Raw genomic sequence first — 12,003 nt, 5'->3', positions numbered from 1 at the left:
TACAAAAAGTTATCGACCTGTCAAAGCCACTCCCTATGTGCCAGAAAACAATCTGGCATAAACCGGTCCTGTCAGTAGAGGAGGTCACAGTGACATTTACGTTATTAACACTTCTAGACTAACACTCCTAGACTTCTACTTTTTCCAAGAATAGAAGCAATATGTTTAATAATTCCCCCACCCCCAAATCCTTAAACTCAATATCACAGGCACAGAATGTAAGCAAATCTGGGATGTTCTCCAACAGATAAGCAATAGCACAGCTATGTCATTCTCAAAAATACTGTCTAGATATTCTTTCCTCTAAAATCAAATGCTCAGTGGCCACACTTCTAACAGTCTGCATTAGCTGACATTAAATGCATTTGTTGTGCCACAAGTCCATCTAAGCTTCCTTTTAGGTATTTTTTAGTATGTCCAAGAGACAACACCTGCTTCAGGTTTATTTAGGGGCATTGACCTATAAGGACTTCAACTCCATTTTTAGGGTTTGACTAACTATTGTGGGTTTACCAAAGAAAAAGGACAGGAGAAAAAAAGCAAATCACAACAAACCTATTTAGGTCAGTTAAAGGCCATATCTCTAGCTGGGATATTAAAAAAAATTAATCTCACCAGCCCACACTCTAAAAGTTAATGCCACTTCTAACAATCAACAGCAGGAAAAATAAACCTGCTAACAACCAGCCCACTCATTAGCAAAAAGCAGTTTAACTCAAATGCTGAGACCAAAGTATAATACTACCTACTCAGACTGTCCCACCCACCGTCAGCCACCAGAGAGGAAGGAAGAAATAACTGCTTAACAGAACAAAATAAGCTTAGTATTTCTTACGAGGATAACAATGGTCCAACTCCAGAGATAATACTCAGAAGGACAAAAGGTGGAATGAAGGCAATGTACAGGGATTAGTATCCCACAAAATCTTGAAAACCCCAAAGTACCACAAACACACTAAACTTGTCTATGAGTTAGAGAACAAGATATTGCTGCTGCTTCTTTTTGTCCTTTGAATTATACAGTATTTTGTAGGCTCTGCCCTTCAATGTGAAAGCAGGACATTAAAAAAAATTGAAATTGACCCTCAAGTTTTTGGGACCATATATCTTAACTGTGAAACTAAACAGATCGATACCTTCTCCTTCCTACAATCAAACCACCTCACAAAAATAAGAAAACTAAAACAATCCAAACATGATTAATGAGTCCTTGAAAGTTTAAAACTTTTAGAGGAAAGGGAAGGAAGTTTTGAAAGGAGGAAACACAAGAACAAGGAAGGGGGAAAGCTTTAAAAGAAAGGAGGGGGGGGGAATCAATGGGCCTCTCTTTTCTTTGGTGACAAGCAAGTGCAAGAAAGTTCATCTGTAATTTGTTCAGTTGTCTGTCTTTTGCACATCTGCGTTCTGGCCAGAAGGGACTTTGAGGTTTTTCTGCAGCACGTGAGCATCAGCGGGCGCTATCCTCTTACAGTAGTTCTTCTTTGTCTCAATAATCTCAAAGCCAAACTTTCTGTAGAAGTCAATTGCAGACTCATTGCTGATCTGGACATGTAGATAGATGTTGTCAAAAGTGCCATCTTTTTCACAGATGTTTAAGACATGATTTAACATTTTAGTTCCTATTCCTAGCCTTTGGTATGGTGCCAGACATCCTAGTGTCACGATGTCAAGTCTCTTCTGATTCTGTGAATGATCCACCCTACAGCATACTGCACGTACTGCAATGCCATTGAAATAGGCAAGTTTTGCTAGCTCGCCAACCTCCAGCGCATCCTTGTAGAACTTGTCATTGGAGCTGACTGGAAAGATGACCTGGTTTAATCTCTTCAACTGTTTAATATCATGTGGTGTCACATCTCCCAGCTCGATCCGGCTCCCTTTCATCTTCCCCGCCTGCTGAGGCCGTTGTTACCACCGATATCAACGCCGTTGTCGTCGCCGCCCTGAGCTCTCCGCGCCCTCAGCTCCGGCCGCTCCACTCCGCAAGCCGGCTTCCTCGCCTAGGGCAGGGAGCTGAGCGGGTGACGGAGGCCGAGAGAGCCTAGCGAGGCCCTGCGTCTCCGAAGAGGGGGCGGGGGTGCCTCCCGCCGCCGCGCTGGTGCCGCCGCTTCTCCACACGTGCACACGGGGCACTCGCCTCCAGCCCGCCGCCACGCTGTGCTGGATGAGTCTTTCATCCGTTCTCTCTCCTCAACTCCTACACTCCCTGCCCCTACCCTCAGCCCAGGACTTTGGACCTCAACTTGCGCTTAAGAAAATAGAAGCCTTCAGCTGAGAGCTTCCTTGTCTCCCCTCCACCAAAGCAACCAGCCTGCCTGCCTTTGCGCCTGTCTTCCTCATCCTCCCTCCCGTCACAGCTGAGCAGGTGCCCCTCCTCCTCCTAAAGAACTGTCCCTCCACGCGGGTCCTTCCATTCACACACGCTTATTAATACACGCTGTGGACCAGCCACTGCTCTGATGGTAGGGATAGAATCGTGAAGAAGAAGGAGAAATTCACGCACTCTTGGAGCTCATATTCTAGTGGGAAAAGTCAGATAATAAACATGCAAAAAATAATATTATTTCAACAAGAGCTAAGAAGAAAATGAACTCAATACATAGAAAAGAGAATGATGATGATGACGGTGATGGTGATGATGAGGGCGCATGTGTGTATGTGCTTGGGAGGCCATGAATGACCTTTCTGAAGAATTAGCATGTGAGCTGAGACTTAAAACAGTGAGGCTGCCAGAGCTGTGTTTTAAGTCCTCCAGTCCTCAGTTTCTCCTTCCTTTTCTATCTTCAATCTTCCCCTCTCCACCGGATCATTTCTTAGTGTCCTTTATCCTAAGAAAAAACAAACATCAAAAGTTTCCTTGGTTCCTTGTTTCCCTCCAGCTATCACCCCATTCCTCTGTTCATGTTCACAGCCAAACATCTTGAAAAACAGTCCACTAAGACCATCCCTGACTCCGAACCACCCTTTGTTCCTCAGTCCCCTCCCCTATTCTATTCTGGCTTCTGTGCCATCACCCAGACTACTGTTGTCAAGGCACCAGTGACCTCTGTGTTTCCTGACCTATTAGTGTTGTTTGACCCAACTGATTCTCCTTGCTTTCTTGGGCTCCTCTCTCCTCCAGTCTCTCCAGACCTCGCCTTCCTTCACTGGATGCTCTTGATCAGTTGGCTGACCAGCTCCTCCTCCACTGCCAACCTTGAGATTTTTGCAGTGTCCCCTGCTCTGTGGGGCCGCTTCTCTTCTCCTTGGGTTATCGCAGCTATTCCCACAACTTTATTCCCACATTACCTTCTACGTGATGATGACTCTCAAATGTGTATTTCTGGCTGAAACATCTCTGAGTTCCAGACTTAAATATCCAAATATCTATTAGCTTTTATCTCTCTGTAAGGCTCCACCACCCACCAAGCCTGAAACATGGGAGTGTTTCTCCATTTTTTTCCTCTCCTTTTCTCCATACATAGAATCCACCTGTTAAAATTTCGTAACAAGCACTTCTCAGATGCATACTCTTCTGTCTCCACTGCTTCCATCTATCATCTTTACCAGTAAGAACAGTAACAGGGCCTTTCAGGCTTGCTCTGCCATCCATCCTTTATCAACTTTGCAGATGGAGTCATCTTTTTTTTTTAAAAAACATCTTTATTGGAATATAATTGTTTACATTGTTGTGTTAGTTGCTGCTGTATAACAAAATGAATCAACTATACTTATACATATATCCCCATATATCCTCCCTCTTGTGTCTCCTTCCCACACTTCCTATCCCACCCCTCTAGGTGATCACAAAGCACGGAGCTGATCTCCTTGTGCTATGCGGCTGCTTCCCACTAGCTATCCATTTTACGTTTGGTAGTGTATACAAGTCCATGCCACTCTCTCACTTCATCCCAGCTTACCCTTCCCACTCCCCGTATCCTCAAGTCCATTCTCTACGTCTGTGTCTTTATTCCTGTCCTGCTCCTAGGTTCTTCAGAACCATTTTTTTTAAAAAAATTAGATTCCATATATATGTGTTAGCATACGGTGTTTGTTTTTCTCCTTCTGACTTACTTCACTCTGTATGACAGACTCTAGGTCCATACACCTCACTACAAATAACTCAATTTCATTTCTTTTTATGGCTGAGTAACATTCCATTGTATATATGTGCCACATCTTCTTTATCCATTCATCTGTTGATGGACACTTAGGTTGCTTCCATGTCCTGGCTATTGTAAACAGAGCTGCCGTGAACATTGTGGTACATGACTCTTTTTGAATTATGGTTTTCTCAAGGTATATGCCCAGTAGTGGGATTCCTGGGTCATATGGTAGTTCTATTTTTAGTTTTTTAAGAAACCTCCATACTGTTCTCCATAGTGGCTGTATCACTTTACATTCCCACCGACAATGCAAGAGTGTTCCCTTTTCCCCACACCCCCTCCAGCATTTATTGTTTGTAGATTTTTTGATGATGGCCATTCTGACTCTTGTGAGGTGATACCTCATTGTAGTTTTGATTTGCATTTCTCTAATGATTAGTGATGTTGAGCATCCTTTCATGTGTTTGTTGGCAATCTGTATATCTTCTTTGGAGAAATGTCTATTTAGGTCTTCTGCCCATTTTTGGATTGGGATGTTTGTTTTTTTGATATTGAGCTGCATGAGCTGCTTCTGTATTTTGGAGATTAATGCTATGCCCGTCACTTCATTTGCAAATATTTTCTCCCATTCTGAGGGTTGTCTTTTCATCTTGTTCATGGTTTCCTTTGCTGTGCAAAAGCTTTTAAGTTTCATTAGGTCCCATTTGTTTTTATTTCCCTTTCTCTAGGATGTGGGTCAAAAAGGATCTTGCTGTGATTTATGTCATAGAGTGTTCTGCCTATGTTTTCCACTAAGAGTTTTATAGTGTCTGGCCTTACATTTAGGTCTTAATTCATTTTGAATTTATTTTTGTGTATGGTGTTAGGGAGTGTTTTAATTTCATTCTTTTACATGTAGCTGTCCAGTTTTCCCAGCGCCATTTATTGAAGAGGCTGTCTTTTCTCCATTGTATATTCTTGCCTCCTTTATCAAAGATAAGGTGACCATATGTGCGTGGGTTTATCTCTGGGCTTTCTATCCTGTTCCATTGATCTATACTTCTGTTTTTGTACCAGTACCATACTTTCTTGATTACTGTAGCTTTGTAGTATAGTCTGAAGTTATGGCACCTGATTCCTTCAGCTCCGTTTTTCTTTCTCAAGATTGCATTGGCTATTCGGGGTCTTTTGTGTTTCCATACAAATTGTGAAATTTTTTGTTCTAGTTCTGTGAAAACTGCCATTGGTTGTTTGATAGGGATTGCATTGAATCTGTAAATTGCTTTGGGTAGTATACTGATTTTCACAATGTTGATTCTTCCAATCCAAGAACATGGTATATCTCTCCATCTGTTTGTATCATCGTTAATTTCTTTCATCAGTGTCTTATAGTTTTTTCCATACAGGTCTTCTGTCTCCTTAGGTAGGTTTATTCCTAGGTATTTTATTCTTTTTGTTGCAGTGGTAAATGGGAGTGTTTCCTTAATTTCTCTTTCAGATTTTTCATCATTAGTGTAGAGGGATGCAAGAGATTACTGTGCATTAATTTTGTATCCTGCTACTTTACCAAATTCATTGATTAGCTCTAGTAGTTTTCTGGTAGCATATTTAGGATTCTCTATGTATATTATCATGTCATCTGCAAACAGTGACAGTTTTATTTCTTCTTTTCTGATTTGGATTCCTTTTATTTCTATTTCTTCTCTGATTGCTATGGCTAAAACTTCCAAAACTGTGTTGAATAATAATGGTGAGAGTGGGCAACCTTGTCTTGTTCCAGATCTTAGTGGAAATGGTTTCAGTTTTTCACCATTGAGAACGATGTTGTCTGTGGGTTTGCCGTATATAGCCTTTATTATGTTGAGGAAAGTTCCCTCTATGCCTACTTTCTGCAGGGCTTTTATCATAAATGGGTGTTGAATTTTGTCAAAGGTTTTTCTGCATCTATTGAGATGATCATATGGTTTTTCTCCTTCAATTTGTTAATATGGTTTCTCACATTAATTGATTTGCATGTATTGAAGAATCCTTGCATTGCTGGGATAAACCCCATTTGATCATGGTGTATGATCCTTTTAATGTGCTGTTGGATCCTGTTTGCTAGTATTTTGTTGAGGATTGTTGCATGTATGTTCATCAGTGATATTGGCCTGTAGTTTTCTTTTTTTGTGACATCTTTGTCTGGTTTTGGTATCAGGGTGATGGTGGCCTCGTAGAATGAGTTGGGGAGTGTTCCTCCCTCTGCTATATTTTGGAAGAGTTTGAGAAGGATAGGTGTTAGCTCTTCTCTAAATGTTTGATAGAATTCACCTGTGAAGCCATCTGTTCCAGGGCTTTTGTTTGTTGGAAGATTTTTAATCACAGTTTCAATTTCAGTGCTTGTGATTGGTCTGTTTATATTTCCTATTTCTTCCTGGTTCAGTCTCGGAAGTTTGTGCTTTTCTAAGAATGTGTCCATTTCTTCCAGGTTGTGCATTTTATTGGCATATAGTTGCTTTCAGTGATCTCTCATGATCTTTTGTAGTTCTTCAGTGTCAGTTGTTACTTCTCCTTTTTCATTTCTAATTCTGTTGATTTGAGTCTTCTCCTTTTTTTTCATGATGAGTCTGGCTAGTGGTTTATCAATTTTGTTTATCTTCTCAAAGAACCAGCTTTTAGTTTTATTGATCTTTGCTATTGTGTCCTTCATTTCTTTTTCATTTTTTCTTATCTGATCTTTATTATTTCTTTCCTTCTGCTAACTTTGTGTATCTTTGTTTTTCTTCCTCTAATTGCTTTAGGTGTAAGGTTAGCTTGTTTATTTGAGATGTTTCTTGTTTCTTGAGGTAGGATTGTATTGCTATGAACTTCCCTCTTAGAACTGCTTTTGCTGCATCTCATAGGTTTGGGCCATCGTGTTTTCACTGTCATTTGTTTCTAGGCATTTTTTGATTTCCTCTTTGATTTCTTCAGTGATCTCTTGGTTATTTAGTAGTGTATTGTGTAGTCTCCATGTGTTTGTATATTTTACAGTTTTTTTCTTGTAATTGATATCTAGTCTTATCGCATTGTGGTCAGAATAGATACTTGATATGATTTTAATTTTCTTAAATTTACCAAGGCTTGATTTGTGACCCAAGGTATGATCTATCCTGAAGAATGTTGCATGAGCACTTAAGAAGAAAGTGTATTCTGTTGTTTTTGGATGGAATGTCCTATAAATACCAATTAAGTCCATCATGTTTAATGTATCATTTAAAGCTTGTGTTTCCTTATTTATTTTCATTTTGGATGATCTGTCCATTGGTGAAAGTGGGGTGTGAAAGTCCCCTACTATAATTATGTTACTGTCAATTTCCCGTTTTATGGCTGTTAGCATTTGCCTTATGTATTGAGGTGCTCCTATGTTGGGTGCATAAATATTTACAATTGTTATATCTTCTTCTTGGATTGCTCCCTTGATCATTATGTAGTGTCCTTCTTTGTCTCTTGTAATAGTCTTTATTTTAAGGTCTATTTTGTCTGATATGAGAATTGGTACTCCAGCTTTCTTTTGATTTCCATTTGCAAGGAATATCTTTTTCCATCCCCTCACTTTCAGCCTGTATGTGTCCCTAGGTCTGAAGTGTGTCTCTTGTAGACAGCATATATATGGGTCTTGTTTTTGTATCCATTCAGCCAGTCTATGTCTTTTGGTTGGAACGTTTAATCCATTTACATTTAAGGTAATTATCGATATGTATATTGCTATTACCATTTTCTTAGTTGTTTTGGATTTGTTATTGTAGGTCTTTTCTGTCTCTTGTGTTTCCTGCCTAGAGAAGTTCCTTTAGCATTTGTTGTAGAGCTGGTTTGGTGGTGATGAATTCTCTTAGCTTTTGCTTGTCTGTAAAGCCCTTATTTTCTCCATTGAATCTGAATGAGATCCTTGCTAGGTAGAGAAATCTTGGTTGTAAGTTTTTCCCTTTCATCACTTTAAATATGTCCTGCCAGTCCCTTCTGGCTTGCAGAGTTTCTGCTGAAAGATCAGCTGTTAACCTTATGGGGGTTCCCTTGTCTGTTATTTGTTGTTTTTCCCTTGCTGCTTTTAATATTTTTTCTTTGTGTTTAATTTTTGATAGTTTGGTAAATATGTGTCTTGGCATGTTTCTCCTTGGATTTGTTGTGTATGTGACTCTCTATGCTTCCTGGACTTAATTGACTATTTCCTTTCCCATATTAGGGAAGTTTTCAACTACAATCTTTTGAAATATTTTCTCAGTCCCTTTCTTTTTCTCTTCGTCTTCTGAGACCCCTATAATTTGAATGTTGGTGTGTTTAATGTGGTCCCAGAAGTCTCTGAGACTGTCCTCAATTCTTTTCATTCTTTTTTCTTTATTCTGCTCTGTGGTAGTTATTTCCACTATTTTATCTTCCAGGTCACTTATCTGTTCTTCTGCCTCAGTTATTCTGTTATTGATTACTTCCTGAGAAGTTTTAAATTCATTTATTTTGCTTTTCATCATTGTTTGCTTGCTCTTTAGTTCTTCTAGGTCCTTGTTAAACGTTTCTTTTATTTTCTCCATTCTATTTCCAAGATTTTGGATCATCTTTACTATCATTACTCTGAATTCTTTTTCAGGTAGACTGCCTATTTCCTCTTCATTTGTTTGGTCTGGTGGGTTTTTACCTCGCTCCTTCATCTGCTATGTATTTCTCTGTCTTCTCATTTTACTTAACTTACTGTGTTTGGGGTCTCATTTTCTCAGGCTGCAGGTTTGTGGTTCCCATTGTTTTCAGTGTCTGTCCCCAGTGGGTAATGTTGGTTCAGTGGGTTGTGTAGGCTTCCTGGTGGAGGGGACTGGTTCCTGTGTTCTGGTGGATGAAGCTGGATCTTGTCTTTCTCGTGGGCAGGACTGTGTCTGGTGGTGTGTTTTGGGCTGTCTGTGAGCTTAGTATGAGTTTAGGCAGCCTCTCTACTAGTGGGTGGGGTTGTGTTCCTGTCTTGCTAGTTGTTTGGCATGGTGTGTCCATCACTGGAGCTTGCTGGTTGTTGAGTGGAGCTGGGTCTCAGCGTTGAGACAGAGATCTCTGGGAGAGCTCTCACCAATTGATATTATGTGGGACCAGGAGGTCTCTGGTGCTCCAATGTCCTGAACTCGGCTCTCCCACCTCAGATACTCAGGCCTGACACCTGGCTGGAGCACCAAGACCCTGTCAGCCACACAGCTCAGAAGAAAAGGCAGAAAAGAAAGAAAGAAAGAAAGAAAAATAAAGTTATTAAAATAAAAAATTAAAAATATATTATTAGGGGCTTCCCAGGTGGCGCAGTGGTTGAGAGTCTGCCTGCCAATGCAGGGAACACGGGTTCGAGCCCTGGTCTGGGAGGATCCCACATGCCGCGGAGCAACCGGGCCCATGAGCCACAACTGCTGAGCGTGCGCGTCTGGAGTCTGTGCTCCGCAACAAGAGAGGCCGCGATGGTGAGAGGCCCGCGCACCGCGATGAAGAGTGGCCCCCGCTTGCCGCAGCTGGAGAAAGCCCTCGCACAGAAACGAAGACCCAACACAGCCAAAAATAAAAAAAAATATATAAATAAATAAAAGATTACTATAAAAAAATATATATATATTATTAAAATAAAAAATAAAAAAAGTAAGAAAAAAAAAGAGAGCAACCAAACCAATAAACAAATGCACCATTATAACAAGTGCTAAAAACTACAGTAAGATAACCATACAAACAAGATACTAGTGAATCACATACAGCAAACCCCAAGTCTAAAGTTGCTTCCCAAGTCCACCACCTCAATTTTGGGATGATTCGTTTTCTTTTCAGGTATTCCACAGATGCAGGGTACAACAAGTTGATTGTGGAGATTTAATCCACTGTTCCTGAGGCTGCGTGGAGAAATTTCCCTTTCTCTTCTTTGTTTGCACAGCTCTTGGGGTTCAGCTTTGGATTTGGTCCCACCTCTGCATGTCACCCTCTTGCATCTGTTCTTCACCCAGATAGGAGAAGGTTAAAGGAGTTGCTGATTAGGGGGTTGTGGCTCACTCAGGCCGGGGAGAGGGAAGGGTACGGAATGTGGGGCGAGCCTGCAGAGGCAGAAGCCAGTGAGACGTTGCAACAGCCTGGGGGCACACCGTTTGTTCTCCCAGGGAAGTTGTCCCTGGATCACGGGACCCTGGCAGTGGCGGGCTGCACTGGTTCCCAGGAGGGGATGTGTGGATAGTGACCTGTGCTTGCACACAGGATTCTTGGTGGCTGCAGCAGCAGCCTTAGTGTTCCATGCCTGTCTCTGCTGTCTGCACTGACAGTTGCGGCTCACACCCATCTCTGAAGCTCGTTTAGGCAATGCTCTGAATCCCCTCTCCTCGTGCACCCCAAAACAATAGTCTCTTGCTTCATAGGCAGTTCCAGACTTTTTCCTGGACTCCCTCCTGGCTAGCTTTGGCACACTAGCTCTCATCAGGCTGTGTTCACGCAGCCACCCCCAGTCCTCTCCCTGGAATCTGACCTCCGAGGCCGGAGCCTAAGCTCCCAGCCCCACCCGCCCTGGTGGGTGAGCAGGCAAGCCTCTCAGGCTGGTGAGTGCTGGTCGACACCAATCTTCTGTGTGGGAATCTCTCTGCTTTTCCCTCTGCACCCCTGTTGCTGCACTCTCCTCTGTGACTCTGAAGCTTCCCCTCCGGCCACCCCTGGTCTCCGCCAGTGAAGGGGCTTCCTAGTGTGTGGAAACTTTTCCTCCTTCACAGCTCCCTCCCAGAGGTGAAGGTCCTGTCCCTATTCTTTTATTTGTGTTTTTTTTTCTTTTGCCCTACCCAGGTACGTGGGGAGTTTCTTGCCTTTTGGGAATTGTGAGGTCTTCTGCCAGCATTCAGTAGGTGTTCAGTAGGAGTTTTTCCACATGTAGATGTATTTTTGATGTATTTGTGGGGAAGAAGGTGGTCTCCAGGTCTTACTCCTCCACCATCTTGAAGGTCCTGGCCAGATGGAGTCATCTTTTAAAGCCCTGAATCAAATCAAATGTTTCTTCTCTGCTTAAAACCCTTTAGGGTCTTCCCATTGCACTTTGAATAAAACCCTAACATCATTTATACAGCTTGAGGTCTGGTGGGATATGTGGTCATTCATATTAACAAGCATACACACATGAGTGTACATATTCATCCTGGCCACGAGGTCCCTGAGCCAAGATGACCTATTGGTAAGGGTCTGGGGCTCATCAGTGTCTTGCAGATCCAATACCCAGTATGATGCCTGACACATAATTGGTGTTCAAAAATAATCGTTGAATAATAGATTAATGAAGGAAGTTTATTTGATATCATATTGAGTTTTACTGAATGGGAAGAGATTATGAATGTTACCATTAACTTTGGAAGGTATTATGGAGAACATCTACTTTAAGTATAATGCAGACTCTGGAGCCAGCCAGCCTGGATTTAAAACTCAACTTTCTTAGTTATTATCTGTGAGACCCTAACTTACTTCACTTCTTTGAACCTCAGTTTCTTGTCTATAAAATAATGATAATAAGATGGCCTACTGCTATTATATATAGAATGGATGAACTAGAAGGTCCTACTGTATAGCACAGGGAACTATATTCAATATCTTGTGATAAACCATAATGGAAAAGAATAAAAGGAAAAGAATGTATACATGTGTGTAACTGAATCACTTTGCTGTACAGCAGAAATTAACACAACACTGTACAACAATGTAAACTATACTTCAAGAAAATAAATTTAAAAAAATGGCCTACTTCTTTTGGTTGTTATAAGGATTATAATGGTTAATATACATGAAATGCTTAGAAAATATCTGCCACAGAGTATTTGCCATGATGATGATGATGATGATGATGATGATGATGATGATGATGATTATTATTATTACTCTACTCTCTACCTGGTACAGGAATGACTCCAACATTCCTGGCAGGTAGTTTTGCAATTCTAGTGATGGGGAATGC

At 41.3% G+C, this 12,003-nt stretch overlaps 1 protein-coding gene across 1 annotated transcript; it reads right to left on the bottom strand.

The window, feature by feature from the left end:
* Window positions 1-1,115: 1,115 nt before the first annotated feature.
* LOC103015576 (N-alpha-acetyltransferase 50-like) lies at window positions 1,116-1,961 on the bottom strand. The gene has a single exon (XM_057528440.1). The coding sequence runs from the start codon at window positions 1,882-1,884 to the stop codon at window positions 1,375-1,377; it is 510 nt and encodes a 169-aa protein (XP_057384423.1). The 5' UTR covers window positions 1,885-1,961; the 3' UTR covers window positions 1,116-1,374.
* Window positions 1,962-12,003: the final 10,042 nt, after the last annotated feature.

Source organism: Balaenoptera acutorostrata, chromosome 1, assembly GCF_949987535.1.
Source record: "Balaenoptera acutorostrata chromosome 1, mBalAcu1.1, whole genome shotgun sequence".
In the NCBI taxonomy this organism is placed as follows: domain Eukaryota; kingdom Metazoa; phylum Chordata; class Mammalia; order Artiodactyla; family Balaenopteridae; genus Balaenoptera; species Balaenoptera acutorostrata.
Note: the sequence above shows the minus strand (reverse complement) of the source record. Positions and strands in the feature narration are given on the sequence as shown.

Excerpts from the sequence above, each read along its gene's own strand:
- LOC103015576 (XM_057528440.1), bottom strand. The coding sequence starts at position 1,884 with ATGAAAGGGAGCCGGATCGAGCTGGGAGATGTGACACCACATGATATT.